This window comes from Prunus mume, linkage group LG2 (genome assembly GCF_029339155.1).
Source record: "Prunus mume cultivar Tortuosa linkage group LG2, ASM2933915v1, whole genome shotgun sequence".
Taxonomy (NCBI): Eukaryota; Viridiplantae; Streptophyta; class Magnoliopsida; order Rosales; family Rosaceae; genus Prunus; species Prunus mume.
The window spans coordinates 4,396,903-4,416,423 of NC_142699.1; the positions used below are offsets into that span (position 1 = coordinate 4,396,903).

Genomic DNA, 19,521 nt, shown 5'->3' on the forward strand with positions numbered 1-19,521 from the left:
CCAACACCCAGTACAGGAGACTTATGCGGTCCCTCAAATGGTTACAACTTATGCTTTCTAAAGTCCATTGTTGATTATTTTGGTTTGGATGTAAATAGGCGGGCAAGTTAAAAGTACTAGGACTTGGTTGGCGTACTTGGTAGCGTGCAGTGTACAGGACTAATGACTGGATGTTCTTTCAGTTCCCAAAGAATGAAACGGTTCATAATAATAGCTAGCTTTATTAAAGGGTAACACTCCAACAACAACAAAAACAACTTTTTTTTTTCCTTTTCAGAAGTTTTAACTTCTAGGATTTTGTTAATCTGGGTCATGCCAACAAGGACCGAAATAGATTAGAAAATAAAAATTAAAAACTTTTTCTTGGTGCACTCCATGACATCTCCATGCTAGCTAGCTAGAGCTCTTCAATCTTCATAGATAGATGTAAATTATCATTGGGACGTTTTGAAATGGGTCGGTTTGAAATTGGAACGATCAGCAGAAAGGAACCAGTCGGTGAAGTTTTCGAGAGTAGTTTCGTTAACCCTGTAATGATTTTGAGTGAATTCAAGCAAATCTGACCATGTGAAATCCGGAAACTTTCTTGTGCCTCCCTCACTTTTGCGCACAAGTTCCTCTGCGGGCTTCACCACCTTGTCAGCTCTAGGACACATAAAGAAGACCAAAGACCTCCTCTCCTTGTGGCTGTTCACAGCAGCCCTGTGCAAGCAACTCCTGTATATGCCATTCGATAATGCCTGCAAGATTAATTAATACTCATAATTAGCACTAATTATAATTAATTACTAGTCAATTGAACTATTTAATTAATATTCAGTACATGCATGCACGCATGCATTTGTACATACATATATATCACCTTGATCGATGACAATACTCTAATTAATTAAGCTTAATTCATTTTTTAATGAATGAACGAATTAAATTAATTATAAAAGGGAAAGTGTTAGGATTAGAGTATACGTTACGTACCGCAAAGACATCGCCGATGTTGATGACTAGGGCACCAAGAACAGGACGAACCTTGTGCCATTTGTTGTCAACAAACACATCGAGCCCTCCAACCAGGTCTTGGTGAAGAATGGTGAGGGCATTAGGATCACAATGAGGTCCAGTTCCAAGAGAAAGATTTGGCTCTTGGCAAGTCGGATATAAGTTGGTTCTCATGATAGACACAGCATCTTCAAAGAACTCTCTGTAGAGCATCCGATCCACTCCCAACCCGATTGCCAAGAGTTCCATAATTGAAAGAGACAAAGAGTGCATTGCTTCACTATACTTTTGATACACCAACCTACGTACAAAAAGGAAGCCCAAAAATTAATTAAGAGTACGTGGTCTATAAAATTTAAGACCTAACTATAATAACATGTAATACGTACATACATATAACATTACTCATGTGTCCTACTTACCCTGTTTGTTCGAAATCCCTGCTTATGGTGAATTTGAAGTAATCGGCTACGGTTTTTTCTGGACCGTTTTGGAAAGCAAAAGAAAAAGTTTCCTTCCATGGCAAATTGGATGAAAATCGATCCATATGGGCACCCGAATAGCCATAAGGGCTACCAGGACGCCTCTGTACCTTTATTTTCTCCTCGATGGGAAGATTGAAGAAATCATCCACATGATCATAAGCGAGTTGGATGAGATCTGCATCAACCCTATGGTTGGTCACTTGGAAAAAGCCGTGGCTCAAGCAAGAAGACCTAATGAGCTTGGCAGCATTCTCGGTTGCCACAACATCACCATTGAAGAAGCCCTCAAGATCCACTACTGGCGCATTCAGCTCTTCTTGAGCGGAAGCCGCGTCCTCCTCAGGCCATTTGAAATTAGCAGGCACATGGGATTGTTTTTGCAGGTAATTTGAGTCAATAAAACGGGAACCATCCTTTGCTGTAGGAGGAGGAGAGGACAAGAGAACAGAGGGACTTGAAGCCATATTGGACAAGTTTCTTTTTTCCTTTTTTGCTTAAGATTGAGAGAGACACGGACAATTGAGAATAGGTCGAGGTATGCAGGGAATTTATATACAATCCACATGGGGTGTGGGAAGACAACTCTATATCAAGGGAAATGTAATTCAGATCAATTTTTAGTAGTAATTATTCTTTTTGGGTATGTGCCGAGCATGTTTGGATAAAATGATTTAAAATGAAAGAATTTCATTGCTTTCCAGACAAATACAATTAACTTGTTTGGAAGAAAAAATAATGCAGTTAACTTGTATTATTGGTTTTTTCTGTGTACATACTATGTATAGTAATTTTCTCAATCTTACCAAACAAACGAAATAATTACTATACATATGGCAATTACTTTTGGCCATGTGGGGAGTTCTGTTCATTGTATAGAATTCATTTAAAACAAATTTGGATGTGTCTTTACATAGTATTATTTTCAAATAAAGTTTCATTAATTAGTATCTACTCCTTGTAATTTGGATATGTACAATGTATTTGAAATAACTATATACAGTGCATCACATCTGATACCGATGAACTTGCTACGAGCAAGAGAGAAGAGGAATGGTGAAATTGTTAATTTGGTTGAATAGGCTTTTGCCATTTTGGTTTTAATAGTATACCGCCATGGATGCATAATTGGCCATCCAAAGATATGCTATAGTCTAGACTTCAACATTTAATTTGATTAGAAATGGTTTGGGAGGTGTGTATTTAACTGTGTTACAAGTGTAATGATGAAATAATTATTCAAGACTTTGAGTGTTCTTTTTAATGAATTATATGTACACTTCTATACACTAATTTTGCAATTTCATCCACTTTGAGTTCTTCATTTTTGCATGTTGAATCCAACCATATAAAGAACATAAAATTTAAATTAATGGTTTGAAAGTTATAGGTCAAAAATAGGAAATAGGTCGAAATTGGAAAATAGAGAAAGTTCACAAATTCATCTCTGGCCTAAACGTGATAAACGGGTAATACCGTTGTGATAAGGTGGGGATACGGTGATACAGGAGTGATACAACAATTTTTATTTTGTTTTCTTTTATTTTCTCTTTGCTAGTTTTGTTATTATTATTTTATTAATTTTAAGTTTTTGTTTCTTTAATATATTTTTAAAAAATTAATTGGTCATAAGAGCCGACTTTTGGTAACCCCAATGAGGAACCTCAGTCAATACAGTGTCTAGGAGTTCTTTAAGCAACACCTTCGGTGTCTAAGAAGGTTTGGGTTTTAAGCGAGAACATTGTGACCTCTGCAACCTACCTGGAACCCATGGCAGTGTTTTCAGAGGCCCTTAATTGGTCATCCTTGAGTTGCTTGTATATTTGTGTGTCCATAAAATAAATTAAAATTTATATATATAAAAAAGTTTAACATAAATAAAAATTTAAGTTTGGTTTTTTTTTTTTTATATTTAAAGTTTACAATTTCTGACTGTAGACAAAGAAATTTTGATGCAATAAATTTCGTTGGACGAGAAAATAATTAGGGTCAGTGGATTAAATTGTGGGCTCCATAATTCGCCCATGTGGCGTGTGACTCATCAAAATCGGATTAACTGTCAAAAAGGTGACACGTGGCGACATCCGACGGAGTGCATCAGACGGTTTAAGATGAAGACAAAATTAAGGGAAAGAATCTTCTGTGATTGACTTTGATTTAAATCAAATATTAATCAGGTTAATCAATTGAAGATAATCTGGTTAAATTGCCAGATTATGGGAATTGATTTAAATCAAATCAAAATCCCACAAAACAAGGTTTTAAATATGGAAAGTTATTTAGGTCAAGCATCCTACAAGAGCCTATAAATAGGAGGCTTGAAGACGAAAGAGGGGGCCAGAAAAAAACCTAGCATTGAGAAGAAGCAGAAACTCCCTGCATTCTTCACCTACACTTTGGAAGAGCCGCCAAGCACAACAAATACGTGCCGGTTCCTCCATCCTAGAAAATCCCAAACACCAAACAAGCCTTGTGCTACCCGTTTGATCAAGATCAAGTCTCTACGACCCTTGCATTAAACACAAATTTTCTTTATACATTTTGGAGATCGAATCAGAGGATTCAATACAGAGATTGTAACCTTAAATTTCATAAATACAAATATTACTTTGTACACGTGTTCTTGTCTCATTTGTCGCAGGAAATTCGTGTTTACAAATTTGGCACGCCCAGTGGGACTATCTCTACCTCTCATCTCTTTTTCCAGTTCCAAAATCAACCAACAAGGGAAACACGATGGCCTCTAAGAAGATTCAAACCGTTCCTGTGGCGAAAGGGAAAAGCGTGAGCGCCTCCTTCTCAAGCGGAGATTCTGCTGCGGTCGTCACCCGGAGCAAGGCCAAGGCGATATCCGCAATTCCACAAGTCACTTCTATACCGACTCAAGCCAAGGTGAAAGACGTGAACCGAAGGCGTGAATGGTTATCAATCTAGCCTCTTTAAGGGCAAAGAAGAATACCTCCCCGGCGGATGAGAGAAACTCTCGGAATGAAGAAAGGAGTTTTTCGGGCTCGAAGAATTCAAGAGAACGTTCCCCCTCGCCTATTTCAGACGCCGACTCGAGCACGTGCTCATACCATGGATCCCCGCCGACGACCAACAGAAGAAGATTGCCTCGGCGTCTATAGGTGAGTCATATTCTATGGCCATGCCGGTTATGGTGACGGGAGCAATGTCTATTGAAGAACAGCTGACCCATATGAGCGAAGCGGTCATGAAATTGACGAAGATGGTCGAAGAGAAGGATGCGCAGATTGCTTCTCTCATCAACAAGTGGGAAGCACATCATGATAAGGAGCCTGGTCAAGATGCAAACAAGAAAGGACCACATCATGAGGCTGAATCCAGCAAGAAAGGATTGGGTCATGAAACAGAGTCGGGTGAGAAGTCGCACGAAAAAATTGACACCGCCTCGGTGGGTTCTTTGTCACTCCAACAACTTCAGGACATGATCGCAAACACCATCAGAGTTCAATACGGAGCACCTTCCCAAGACACGCTCATGTATTCTAAGCCATACACCAGGAGGATAGACAACTTGCGGATGCCGACGGGATATCAACCTCCCAAGTTCCAACAATTCGATGGAAAGGGCAATCCAAAACAACACATTGCACACTTGGTCGAAACATGCAACAATGCTGGAACGGAGGGCGACCACCTGGTGAAACAATTTGTTCGGTCCCTGAAGGGAAATGCATTTGATTGGTATGTAGACTTAGAGTCCGAGTCCCTTGACAGTTGGGACCAAATGGAGCGAGAATTCTTGAACAGATTCTATAGCACTCGTCGCACCATGAGTATGATGGAACTCACGAATACCAAGCAATGGAAAGATGAACCTGTCGTTGATTACATCAATCGATGGCGTTCATTAAGCTTGGATTGTAAAGATAGACTTTTGGAGATATCAGCAGTTGAGATGTGCATTCAAGGGATGCATTGGGGGTTACTCTACATTCTACAAGGAATTAAACCCCGCACGTCTGAGGAGCTAGCCACTCATGCCCACGATATGGAGTTAAGCATTGCCAGCCACGGAGGAAAGCATGAGCCCGTCATCGATCATAAAAAGGAGAAAGTCTTTGGACAAAAGATAGATAAGCCGGTCAAGAAGCCTTCCAAGGAAGCAATGACAATCAACACTGTCCCGGTCAAAATCTTCACCCGAGATAAGAAGAGGGAAGTCAAAAGGATGGAGTCATCCCGAGAGGTAGATAGACGTCGGCGCACCTTGAAGGAATTAGAGGAGAAAACGTACCTTTTTCCCGACTCCGATGTCGCAGGTATGCTTGAGGATTTGCTGAAAAGAAGGTGATCGAATTGCGGAATGTAAGCGGCCTGAGGAGATGAACCGGGTCAACGACCCTAAATTTTGCAAATACCACAGAATTGCCAGCCATCCAGTAGAAAAGTGTTTCGTGTTGAAGGAGCTAATTATGAACTTAGCTAGGCAAGGAAGGATTGAGTTGGATATTGACGAAATTGCGGAGGTGAACGTTGCCACAATTGTGTTCGGATCCTTTGAGCCGGTGCCGTTGCCTGTATTGTCAAAAAGATCGGAGTTTCAATATATAAGGGGCATACACCAGAAGGCTGATCTATGTACAAAAGAAGTGGTGGGCGAACCAAACAATCAATGTGGTGATGGCTTTGTTGGTGACTCATCTTTTGATGACAATGAAGGATGGACGCTCGTTACTCGACGAAGTCTCGTACGGCGCATTCTCAATGACAAAATGCTCAACCAAAGAAGGAGCAGCGAAAGAGAGGCTCGCACCAACATTCTAAAAACAAAACCAGACAGATGGTGAAGAGAGGCTCCGAACAAGAAGATGGACCATTAATCCAAGGGTCACGAACTCCAGTTATGCTAGGAGAATACTTTCCCAAAGTGTTCTTTGTAAGAGGGCCAACGGAGACAGTCCATATGACAACTTGCTATCAGGTAGATGGCGAAGATGCCTCAGAAGGAAGATATGAAACTCATGAGGAGCGAGAGGTCTCAACACAGGCAGAAAATCCACCAGCGTATTCAAATATTGAAGAAGCAGTGGAACTCCCTGAAGTCATACGTGTAGCATTGGTAAAAGCATTAATGGATCTCGATATCTAACCAAATAGGATAAGGAGGACCGGAGAATTAGAGCCTGAGCCTCAAGACCATGCTACTTGCTGCGCAACGTGCGCTTTCATCACATTCACCGATGAAGACCTCTTGTTAGGATCTAAACCACATAATCGTCCGCTTTTCGTGTCAGGGTATGTGCGAGAACAAAAACTTAGTCGCATGCTTGTGGACGGAGGTTCAGCAGTGAACATCATGTCTAAATCCATGATGATGAAGTTAGACATCACCATGGACGAATCGTCTCGCAGTCGTCTCATGATTCAAAGCTTCAATCAAGGAGGACAAAGAGCTATGGGCATGATCAGAATTGAGCTCATGATAGGCGATTTAAAGTCAAACACCCTATTTCACGTTATTGATGCTAAGACCTCCTACAATCTCATATTAGGAAGGCCATGGGTGCATGAAAATGGGATAGCGCCTTCAACCTTACATCAATGTTTCAAATTTTACAAAGGAGGAGTAAAGAAAATCTTGGGTGACGTCAAACCATTTATTGAAGCCGAGTCTTACTTCGCGGACGCCAAATTTTACATGGATGAAGACGTGGTATCTGAAGTTATTCCCGTGGAGGTTCACTCAACAGGAAAAGCCATGACAAGAAGAGAAAAGCATTCAAAGTGCCCTCCTGCTGCAGAGAATGTTTCGAAGAAGTCAAAAAGCACTTTGTCTGGTGGGATCCTCACCGACAGATTCACGGAAGGTGTCTACTCCCGTCCTCTGCTATGTCTCATCATCTCGACAAAAGGAAGGACAATTCCCATTTGGAGAAGAAGTAAAGCCAAGGAAATGGGGAGAGAGCGACATGAAGTTCTTGAAGGAGTCGACAACCATACCTTTACCCAAGTTGAATAATTCAGATGTTTCGAAATCTTCGGTACCAGGGTTCGTCAGACCATCACAAGAGGCAACAAGACACAAATCTCTTCCGGTCACAAGAACAAAAGAAAGTTTTGACCCTAATGCTTATAAGCTCATGTCAAAGGCAGGTTATGACTTCAGCTTATCTTCTTCGATGATAGAGCTTAATCCAGATGTCACAGGAGAAAGGAAGCATGGCCTTAGCGAAACCCAAAAGAATTTGAAAGATCAAGGTTACACAATTGACTCAGCTAGAGCAGGCCTAGGTTTTACTCCTGTCGCACCTGTCAAGATCTCTGCTAGAAGAAAAGAAAAGAAAGCAGAAGCTCAACATATTAGTGTCGAAGTGGTTGAGGAAGAAGAAGAACCAAAGGCTATTAAGAGAGCCTCAGTGTTCGATCGTTTAGCTAAGCCTACCCAGCGGACCTCAGCCAGCCGCATCAAAGAATCAACATCACAACCTTCTGTGTTCAAAAGGATAACTGGGCATGATAGTCAAATGGGAATTCAATCAACCCCATGCAGATCGGCGCTAGAAAGACTTGGAGTTCCAAGCAAGTCGTCTGAAGAGAAAAATCAGCAAGAATTTAAAACTAGAGTTCATGTCGATTCAACGGAAGACAATGAAATTCGGAGCTTAATCCCGTCACGTATGAAACGTCACTCTACATTAGACGTAACTTCAGGTGACCAACTCAAAGTGAAACGACGAATAATCATACAAACTCGTGAAACTTTGAGTCAGCAAAACAAAAGTGACGATGAAGAAGCGGAGGTTCTAGCTGTTCATCACGTTACGATCAAAGAGCTCGACGAAGAGGAACCTTTCGAGGAGGAGGTTCATGATGCTCCTTCCGCATTAGAAAATGGAGGCCAAGCGATTGTTGATGAACTAAAAGAACTCAATCTGGGCACAAATGAAGACCCAAGACCTATCTACGTCAGTGCACTTTTGAATCCTAGTGAAGAGGAGTCCTATCATCAACTACTACTTGAGTATAAAGATGTCTTTGCTTGGACGTACAAGGAGATGTCAGGCCTTGATCCGAAAGTTGTTGTCCATCACCTTGCAGTCAAACCTGGAACACGCCCAATCAAGCAAACTCAACGTCGCTTCCGCCCGAGCTCCTAAGTCAAATCGAAGCCGAAGTTGACAAGTTGATTGTCGCCGAATTTATTAGAGAGGTGAAATACCAGACGTGTATAGCGAACATCGTTCCGGGAAAAAGAAAATCACTGGACAAATTCATATTTGTGTTGCCTTCCGAGACTTAAACGAGGCTTGCCCGAAGGATGACTTTCCATTGCCCATAATTGAGCTCATGGTTGATGCAACCACAGGTCATGAAGCCTTATCTTTCATGGATAGTTCATCTGGATACAATCAAATAAGAATGTCACCAAAGGACGAAGAACTCACAGCCTTCCGCACTCCGAAAGGAATTTACTGTTACAAAGTGATGCCATTTGGCCTCAAGAATACAGGTGCGACCTATCAACGTGCAATGCAAAAGATCTTTGGTGACATGCTTCTAAGAATGTCGAGTGCTACGTTGATGACCTGGTGATTAGGTCAAAAAGAAGAGAAGATCATTTGAAAGACTTGAGAATGGTGTTTAACAAATTGCGGAAATACCAACTCAAGATGAACCCTTTGAAGTGTGCTTTCAGCGTCACGTCAGGTAAATTTCTTGGTTTCATCGTTAAACATCGAGGCATCGAAGTAGACCAGACTAAGATTAAAGTCATCCGAGGTATGCCTAAGCCAAGAAATTTACGTGAGTTGAAAAGTTTACAAGGGCGTCTCACGTTCATTCGGCGATTCATCTCAAATTTAGCAGGAAGGTGTCAGTCGTTCAGTCGCCTTATGAAAAAAGATGTTCCATTTGTTTGGGATGAAGCTTGTCACAATGCATTTGAAAGTATAAAGAAGTACTTATCAAGTTCACCACTGTTAGGAGCTCCTATTCCAGGCAAACCACTCATATTGTACATTGCGGCTCAAGAGAGGTCAATTGGAGCCCTGTTGGCGCAAGAGAATGAGTCACATAAGGAGCAAGCACTCTTTTATCTAAGCCGAACTCTTACTGGTCCCGAATTGAACTACACGCCTATAGAAAAGATGTGTCTTGCACTTGTCTTTGCTACTCAAAAGTTAAGGCACTACATGCAAGCGTTCACAGTTCATCTAGTTGCACGAGCTGACCCGATGAGGTACGTTATGTCAAAACCAGTCTTGACGGGGCGTTTGGCCAAGTGGGCATTACTTCTCAATCAATATGAAATCATCTACACTCCAGCAAAGGCGGTAAAGGGGCAAGCTGTTGCAGATTTCCTAGCCGATCATCCAATTCCAGCAGACTGGGAAATTTCAGATGACTTACCCGACGAACAAGTCTTCTTTGTGACATTTCTCCTGTTTGGATGATGTTTTTTGACGGATCGGCTCGTAAAGATGGGGCGGGGGCTGGTGTGGTCTTCCTGTCACCCGAGAGACACGTATTGCCCTACTTATTCTCTTTAAGTGAACTTTGCTCGATGGAGGAGGCTCACTCAGGTATTTGCGGAGCTCATCAATCAGGGCCAAAGCTACATTTCCAAATAAAGAGGATGGGCTACTATTGGCCGACTATGGTCAAGGATTGCATGGATTATGTGAAGAAATGTCAAGCATGTCAATTCCATGCCAACTTCATACATCAGCTGCCGGAGCCGCTACATCCTACAATTACTTCATGGCCATTTGATGCGTGGGGCCTTGATGTGGTGGGACCAATAGCACCCAAATCTTCTGATGGTCATTCTTACATTCTTGCAGCCACATACTACTTTTCAAAATGGGCAGAAGCTGTACCTTTAAAGGAAGTGAAGAAAGAAAACGTAGTGAACTTTATCAAAGTGAATATCATTCATCGGTATGGTGTGCCGCGCTACATCATCACAGATAATGGAAAGCCATTCTCGAACCGGTTGATGGATAAATTGTGTGAAGACTTCGATTTCAAACAACACAACTCTTCAATGTACAACGCCCCAGCCAATGGTCTTGCGGAGGCGTTCAACAAAACTCTTTGCAACCCGTTGAAGAAAGTTGTTAGAAGAACCAAGAAAGATTGGCATGAAAGGATAAATGAAACATTGTGGGCTTATCGGACGACATACCGGACGCCTACTCAGGCTACACCATACTCACTCGTGTATGGCGTGGAAGCAGTCTTGCCTCTAGAAAGTCAAATTCCATCATTGAGGATGGTCGTACAGGAGGGATTGACTGATGAAGAGAATGCAAAGTTACGTCTCCAAGAGTTAGAAGCACTAGACGAAAAGAGATTCGAAGTGCAACAATGCTTAGAGTGTTATCAAGCTCGGCTTTCGAATGCTTTTAACAAGAAGGTTCGCCCCAGGTCTTTTCAAGTAGGAGATCTTGTTCTCGCATTACGTAGACCTATCATCACAACACACAAAACCGGAAGCAAGTTTACTTCGAAATGGGATGGGCCCTACGTAGTTCGAGAAGTGTACACAAGTGGAGCTTACAAGATCGTAGCCGAGGACGGTTTAAGAGTCGGTCCTATCAACGAAAAGTTCTTGAAACGATACTACGCATGAAATGATACCAAGCTCCTGGCCCGCATGAGCCTAAACTGCGTACGGCATCAAAAAAAAAAAGGGCTCGTTGGATTGAAACCCGAAAGGGCGGTCCAAACAAAAGTTAGAGCACACCAAAAAAAGGGCTCGTTGGATTGAAAACTGAAAGGGCGGTCCAAGCAAAAGTTAGAGCACACCAAAAAAAAGGGGCTCGTTGGATTGAAAACCCAAAAAGGCGGTCCAAGCAAAAGTTAGAGCACAAAAAAAAAGGGCTCGTTGGATTGAAAACCCAAAAGGGCGGTCCAAGCAAAAGTTAGAGCACAAGAAAGTCCGTTGAACTGAAAACCCGAAAGAGCGGTTCAAGCAAAAGTTAGGACACCAAAAAAAAAAGTCCCTTGAACTACGTGATGACTTGATCCCTTTTCACCAAGGGTACTTAGGCAGCTTGGATAAATAATTCCAAGTTCAATCACATCAAAATAAAAACAAAGGGTTTCCTCATCAATCCGAACCATTTGACAAAAAATGATGAAATAAGAAAGTGCTTTTATTTCATTATGAAAGTTAACTAGTAAATATCAACACTTTGACAAGTTCAAAGAGAAATATAAATAAAGCAAAGAAAGTTTACAACAACAAAAGTTTGCTATTCCCAAGACAAGTCCTTGAAGCCGTTACGCAATCTCTCAAAAGAAACTTGTAACGCATCTAAAATCTCAGCATCGACAGTGGATAATACAGGAGCTTCTTCAACTGCAATCTTATCCTCTTTCAAACGGGCAACCTCACCATGATGATAAGAAAGTTCTGCATCACTCTTTGAAAGTGATTCGTTTAATTGACGCAGTCTTGACTCTAATTGCTCTTGTTCTCTCTTCAACTCCTCCATACGTATGTTGGCAGATTTAATAGACTCAAGTATCGAAAATTGATGAACCTCTTCAGCTTGTTGCAGAGCCAAGGTAACAGAAAGTGAAGAGTCGACAGCAGCTAAACGATCACTTTGAACCTCGAGAGACAGCTTTTGGGAGTAAACAGAGTGTGCAGAACAATAGTCAACTGCGGTCACCATAAGTGCATCAATCATAGCTCGTAGGGATGAGACGTCCGCCCCTACATTGTCAAGGGTAGTCAACAACTTGCCAATCTCATCTTTGAATGAAGGAAGCCTTTCTAACGAAGCCTTGAAGATTATGTTCCTTATTTGGTTGCCCATAACGGAAACTACTTTGCGAAGGGTTTTGTCTGCAACACCTAATTTCGGTTCCCCACATGACATTTCAGAGGTTGATGCATGAGTAGCCGGCTTTAACAAATGTTGATGCACAAGTGAACCTACATTGATAAGTAATGGTTAAGCAAGTAGAATCAAAGATTTCTAAATACGGAGCGTGATAAAGATTGGAATCATACCTCTTAGGCTAACACCTGAACCACTTATCGGGCGCAAAGCATCATTTTCCTCTTCGATAGGAAAATGATTAAATGGTACAAGCTCGGACACAGTAGGGACATGATGCACTACTTCTCCCTAATATATATATATATATAATTAATATATATGTATAAAAAAAGGGAGGCTCAAGGTGAAATAAAATACATACCTCGTTCATTAGAACTGGTTGTGAAATAGCGGGTACATCACAAAAGAATGTGTCATCAAGTAGGTATGAAATGTCCAGATCGCAATAAAGAGGTTCGATACTTGTCTTCTTATGCCTAAAGTTGACTTCACTGTCTTCATTGCTGCTTATATGCCCTCGCTTCAAATGGCGAATGCGTCGACCAAAGGGAATGAAATCTTCCTGGGAATCTGCTACACTTTCTGTTTTTCCTTTATCATTAAAGACTTGAGTTGAAGGAACATCAACCGGAAGTAGGTGTTAAACTTGAGGCGCAGGAGTAGTAGAACTACCTTCAACTTCTGGATGAACTTGGAGCGCTTTACCCCGGGTGAGTTTATCATGAACTGAAACTTCGTGGCCTTGAGACTTAAGAGATCTTGGCTGAGAAAACGACGACGACTTGCCTACAGTTGAGACTGTATTTGATTTCGTAGATTCAAAGCGATGCACCTTCGACCACCGAATAACATAGTCGGATGTGACCGCAAACTCCCGGATATTGTCCTTAGTGGGTAGTGTTATTGTAGATGCACTGCCAATCTTCAAGCATGATTTCCAACGTGGGTACACTGATAGCACAGTACCATTCCGGACGTCATCTTTAAGTTCTCCTAGCACATGTTGTACATAACAAAATTGTCTACTGAACCGGTGCGGGCTATAAGGTTGGATGACTCGGTAGTTTTCCTGTCGTAGAGAAACGAATCCCAAACGAAGGCATATCAGATACACAAAGTCTTCTTTAGAAATATGATCTTCATCAGTCAGTTGTTTGCATTCTGAAAATACTCTTGCCAGACGACTCATTTTCACTTTACCACAAGTCCGGAATAAAGCTCGAGCTGACGAATCTTCAAAAAATTTTGCCGAAAGTCTTCCTGAGAACCTTGCCATGATAGGAATGGACTTTTCGGAAGATGATGTAAAATGTGTGTCGAAGTAATCGCCCAACCATCCATACACATAATGGAAAACTAGAATAGTTGTGCAATTTCCTGGATCATCTGCACTAGAAATATCGTTCAGCCCCTTGTAAATGCGCCAATACTGGAACTGCTAGGCCAAATGATACACCGTGCGCCATTCGAGCAACTTCGAAAACCCCGGTCGATCAAAGTTACGTCGTCCTTGGGAAATACAAATTTGCATAACCAGCAAGCAAGAAAAGCAGCCAAGTATGATATTTTCATGTCTTCATCTGTTATACCCAAGTCTTCAAAAACACCTTCTTCTTTCTCAGTGCGTTTCAGTGCCTCCATGATGATACCAGACGGATCAAAATCTTCCTTTGGCTTTTGTGACTTGTTTCGTATGGTTTTCCTTGAAGGCTTTTTGTACTTGAATGGTCCTCGATACCAGTACTTTATCCAAGCAGTCATTCTCACTCCAGATTTCCCCTTAGAATCCTATAAAAGTTTGTGATATGCTAGGAACAAGTAGCGACAAATGTGTGCGATATAAGACACGCCTTTATGGTCCTTCCTGTTAAGACTCTCAGCGGATGGAATAACCTCATCATAAAAGCGACCTGTAATAGGGAGACCACCGATTTCATGGAGATCCCAAAGGGAAATGGACATTTCTCCTTGTGACGTATGAAGAGTATTTGTCGCAGGACACTAATACTCGCAAAAGGCTCGGACGACTGGAGCATGTCGATCATAGCTAAATAATGAGGCAAACACCGCATTATATAAACCAGCGCTCTTAAGAATCTAGGTATTTCTACCTAGCACATCTTCAAGTCATTCCCAGTAATATTCGGTGAATGTAGATTCACCAGTCGTCGGGAGAACAGAACCCCAATTCACTACTCCATTATGGATTCGATCGCTAAGAAGTTCGAATGCCCCTAATGAATCGGTCTCTGTATGATGCGAGGATTTTAATTGTAAAATAGTGGAGTGAAGGTTCCTACCTGTAGACTTGGATTTTTTGAAGCTGCTCAGTTGACAAAACATCTCTTGGGACCAAGACGGAATATGAAGAGAGTTGTCCACCTCTAATACCTCCGAAGCTAAAAGCGGCGCACCTATAAGCAATGTGGTACCTTCGTCCCTGTCATCACTTTCATCCTCAAGAATAGTAACGGTGCCTTTCTTGAAACACTTGAAGAAGGCCATCTGTATAAGATGAGCGACATGAAACAATATTCAGTATTAGGCTGGTGATTTCATACTTAAAAAAAAAAAAAAAAAAAAAGCTTACTTGTATAAGTTTGAAAAGCCGGGTAAAGGTGGAATGTCTCGAGAAACAATTTTCACTCGCCTTCCCCTATATAAAGCCTAAGCGCTTGAGCGGGTTATCACCAAGTCGGAGAGATGGATCAAACCCAAGCGGTATAGGACGTACGTCTACGTTCTTCACTTGTCCTCCACTTACGTAAAGCCTAAGCGCTTGAGCGGGTTATCACCAAGTCGGAGAGATGGATCAAACCGAAGCAGTATAGGACATCTACGTTCTTCACTTGTCCTCCAGTTACATAAAGCCTAAGCAATTGAGCGGGTTATCACCAAGTCGAAGAGATGGATCAAACTCAAGCGGTATAGGACGTCTACGTTCTTCACTCGTGCTCCACTTACGTAAAGCCTAAGCGCTTGAGCGGGTTATCACCAAGTCGGAGAGATGGATCAAACCCAAGCGATATAGGACGTCTACGTTCTTCACTTTCTTTCAAAGTACCTATTGTAAAAAATATATATATGTATAAATATCATCATATAAAATAATATTAAAAAATGATTGAAAGAGAAATTGATGTGCCCAAAAAAACAAAAACAAAACAAAACAAAAACAAAACAAAAAACAAAACAAAAAAACAAAAACAAAAAAACAAAAAAACAAAAACAAAAAAACAAAAACAAAAGGGTTATTTCGAGTGCTTGGACCAGCCTGTCGAATGGTGGCAGCCCAATTTGCCCACTTCTCCACCAGCGCCAGTCCCAATTTCAGATGGAGGCCCATGTCACGCCAAGATCGTGCCCATCTTCTCCTGCAGCCCGCGCCTCACCCAAGGCCCATCGTGGCCTGGCCCCACTCCATCTCGTGGCCCGCGTCTCCCCGCCCGCTCACTCCAGCTCAGCTCGTGGCCCGCATTCCCCTGCTCGCTCACTCCAACTCCAGACAAGGCCTAGCGCCTTCTCCTAGCGCCAGCCCACGTCGCACACCAAGGTCAAGGCCCCATGCTTCCACTTCGAGCCCAACGCATGCGTGCTTAAGCCGCCAACCTTCCAGACCTCCGCAATGCACGCAGGTTGAACCTACCAGCTTTTCCACCTTATTAAAAAAAAAAAAAAAAAGAGCAAAATAGACAAAAACTGATGCAAGCATAGTAAATTCGTATGCCAAGGGAATTTTCTGTTCATCATACCAATTGAGAATTTGCTATTCATCCATGAAGTCTCTTGATATGCCCAAAACGGTGAGTTCTGATGGCTATAAACATAAAATTAAAAATTCCAATGTTAGTTTTCTTTGTTCTGCTGGCTACAAGAAGGCATATATATATATATATATATATATATATATATATATATGAAAGAATCAGACAACGAAGAAAAAGAAGCAACTCTCACCACTTTGGTTGCTGAAAATTCGGAGGATGCAAACTTCAAAGTTGTAGACCTTCTTGCCTGACAAGAGGAGTTTTTCTGCAGTTCTATTTGGTTGATCTCAATGTTCATAAACGTAGTTCAATTTAAAGAAGCCAAAGACCGTCAAAGCTCCTGGTGATGCTAGGGTTTCTTGTTCCTAGTTTAGGAAAATATTGGATTTTATATCTTGATTCACAAGATCTTATCAATATTGGATATTATTAAGCATAATAATATCAACAACAACAAAAAAACAAACAAACAAACAAACAAACAACGTGGGAAATAAAAAGCCAACGTTGGAAATAGGGTTTAATATTGGATATTATTTAGTTTAGTGATATCACCCAAAAAAAAAAAACCAACGTGGGAAATAAAAAGCCAACTTTGGAAATAGGGTTTAATATTGGATATTATTTAGTTTAGTGATATCACCCAAAAAAAAAAAAAACCAACGTGGGAAATAAAAAGCCAACGTTGGAAATAGGGTTTAATATTGGATATTATTTAGTTTAGTGATATCACCCAAAAAAAAGAACACTTCAAGCTGCACCTCCTACATGCAACAAAGCACATGTTTACAATGCATCATGAAGTGGGGGCAATTTGTAGACAAAGAAATTTTGATGCAATAAATTTCGTTGGACGAGAAAATAATTAGGGTTCAGTGGATTAAATTGTGGGCTCCATAATTCGCCCATGTGGCGTGTGACTCATCAAAATCGGATTAACTGTCAAAAAGGTGACACGTGGCGACATCCGACGGAGTGCATCAGACGGTTCAAGATGAAGACAAAATTAAGGGAAAGAATCTTCTGTGATTGACTTTGATTTAAATCAAATATTAATCAGGTCAATCAATTGAAGATAATCTGGTTAAATTGCCAGATTATGGGAATTGATTTAAATCAAATCAAAATCCCACAAAACAAGGTTTTAAATAGGGAAAGTTATTTAGGTCAAACATCCTACAAGAGCCTATAAATAGGAGGCTTGAAGACGAAAGAAGGGCCAGAAAAAACCTAGCATTGAGAAGAAGCAGAAAACTCCCTGCATTCTTCACCTACACTTTGGAAGAGCCGCCAAGCACAACAAATACGTGCCGGTTCCTCCACCCTAGAAAATCCCAAACACCAAACAAGCCTTGTGCTACCCATTTGATCAAGATCAAGTCTCTACGACCCTTGCATCAAACACAAATTTTCTTTATACATTTTGGAGATCGAATCAGAGGATTCAATACAGAGATTGTAACCTTAAATTTCATAAATACAAATATTACTTTGTACACGTGTTCTTGTCTCATTTGTCGCAGGAAATTCGTGTTTACAGTGACTTCTTTGTTTTTGTTTTTGTTTAGTTATTTTCTTTATAAGTTAGTCTCTGTTTTTAAGTTGTGTGATCAGTTAGTATCTTTTTTAGTGTCGTTAAAATAAAAATAAAAAATTTATTTATTTTCACATTTTTTTTTAAAGGAGGAAACATGGGACTATATTAATTATATAAAAAAAAATTAAATCAAATAATATTAAAAAATACCCCAAAAAAAAAAAACACACATCATGGCGCGCTTTCTAATTCCACAATAGAAGCCTTTAGTTTGGACTTCTGGACCTCTTAACTTGGATTTTCACGCACAGCTTTTTGTCGCTCATCACTTGAGCTCCCAAAGATCACACCCTTAGCTTGAGCAGCACTTGCGTCGTGATCTCATTGTTTGCGTTTATCCAGTCGCTCTAGGGCCTCCAACTATTTTTGCATGTCTTGAGAGTAAAAATTCACCGCCTTTGATAGCTTTTGATTCTCTTCCTATAATATTTCAAGCTGAAGTTGACTAGCCTCCGCCATCTTTGCCCTCTCCCTTTTCAAACTCCTTATAACACGCTGATAATCTTCAACCAAACTCCACTCTGCCACCAACTGAGCTCTTAGCACCTACATCTCATGTGATTTCACAATGAGGCAATGCCCCACACTTGCAACAGATGACGCACTTTGCACTTGCAGTGTCATGGCATCACTCGCCATCTGATTATCATCCCTCATCCTCGTCACTGTATAGACGGAGGTTCCTCACTAGGATTACCAGAAGTCTGCTCATATGACCAATTAAAATTTTGATTTTAATTTAATTTTTTTAAAAATATATTAAAGAAACAAAAACTTAAAATTACTAAAATAATAATAACAGAACAAGCAAGAAAATAAAAGAAAACAAATAAAAATTGTTGTATCACTCCTATATCAGCACTGTATCCCTACGTTATCACTACAGTGTCACCCGCTTACCACGCTTAGGCCAGAGATGAATTTATGAACTTTCTCTGTTTTCCAGTTTCAACAATTTAGTTGACTATCGGTTGTATTTTAAAAAAAATACAAAAAACAAAAACAAAAACAAAGAAGTCACAAATTGTAAACTTTAAATATAAAAAAAAAACAAACAAACTTAAATTATTATTTATGTTAAACTTTTTTTTATATATAAATTTTAATTTATTTTATGGACACACAAATATACAAGCAACTCAAGGATGACCAGTTAAGGGCCTCTGAAAACACTGCCATGGGTTCCAGGAAGGTTGCAGAGGTCACAATGTTCTCGCTTAAAACCCAAACCTTCTTAGACACTGAAGGTGTTGCCTAAAGAACTCCTAGACACTGTATTGACGGAGGTTCCTCATTGGGGTTACCAAAAGTCGGCTCTTATGACCAATTAATTTTTTAAAAATATATTAAAGAAACAAAAACTTAAAATTAATAAAATAGTAATAACAAAACAAGCAAAGAGAAAATAAAAGAAAACAAAATAAAATTTGTTGTATCACTCCTGTATCACCGTATCCCCACCTTATCACAACGGTATTACCCGTTTATCACGTTTTGGCCAGAGATGAATTTGTGAACTTTCTCTATTTTCCAATTTCGACCTATTTCCTATTTTTGACCTATAACTTTCAAACCATTAATTTAAATTTTATGTTCTTTATATGGTTGGATTCAACATGCAAAAATGAAGAACTCAAAGTGGATGAAATTGCAAAATTAGTGTATAGAAGTGTACATATAATTCATTAAAAAGAACACTCAAAGTCTTGAATAATTATTTCATCATTACACTTGTAACACAGTTAAATACACACCTCCCAAACCATTTCTAATCAAATTAAATGTTGAAGTCTAGACTATAGCATATCTTTGGATGGCCAATTATGCATCCATGGCGGTATACTATTAAAACCAAA

At 40.4% G+C, this 19,521-nt stretch overlaps 2 protein-coding genes across 2 annotated transcripts; one reads left to right on the forward strand and one right to left on the reverse strand.

Moving 5' to 3' along the window:
- Positions 1–201: 201 nt before the first annotated feature.
- On the reverse strand, positions 202–2,010 carry LOC103319463 (gibberellin 20 oxidase 3-like). Its single transcript, XM_008221003.3, has 3 exons — positions 1,419–2,010; positions 976–1,297; positions 202–740 (listed from the first exon to the last, which is right to left on the reverse strand). Exons 1-3 carry the CDS (start codon positions 1,943–1,945, stop codon positions 435–437), a joined length of 1,155 nt encoding a protein of 384 aa, XP_008219225.2. The 5' UTR covers positions 1,946–2,010; the 3' UTR covers positions 202–434.
- A 2,616-nt stretch (positions 2,011–4,626) lies between these two features.
- On the forward strand, positions 4,627–9,898 carry LOC148919465 (uncharacterized). The gene is given in 7 exon segments (XM_089047042.1): positions 4,627–5,792; positions 5,794–6,288; positions 6,603–7,287; positions 7,289–8,588; positions 8,591–8,706; positions 8,709–9,000; positions 9,003–9,898. Coding segments are annotated over 7 exon segments (4,950 nt in total).
- Positions 9,899–19,521: the final 9,623 nt, after the last annotated feature.

What these genes read in the sequence shown, in the direction of transcription:
- LOC103319463 (XM_008221003.3), bottom strand. Translation starts at nt 1,945, where the DNA reads ATGGCTTCAAGTCCCTCTGTTCTCTTGTCCTCTCCTCCTCCTACAGCA. An exon ending in AGGGATTTCGAACAAACAGG is followed by an intron (nt 1,298 to 1,418) that starts GTAAGTAGGACA and finishes TTTTGTACGTAG; the next exon opens with GTTGGTGTATCAAAAGTATA. An exon ending in ACATCGGCGATGTCTTTGCG is followed by an intron (nt 741 to 975) that starts GTACGTAACGTA and finishes TTAATCTTGCAG; the next exon opens with GCATTATCGAATGGCATATA.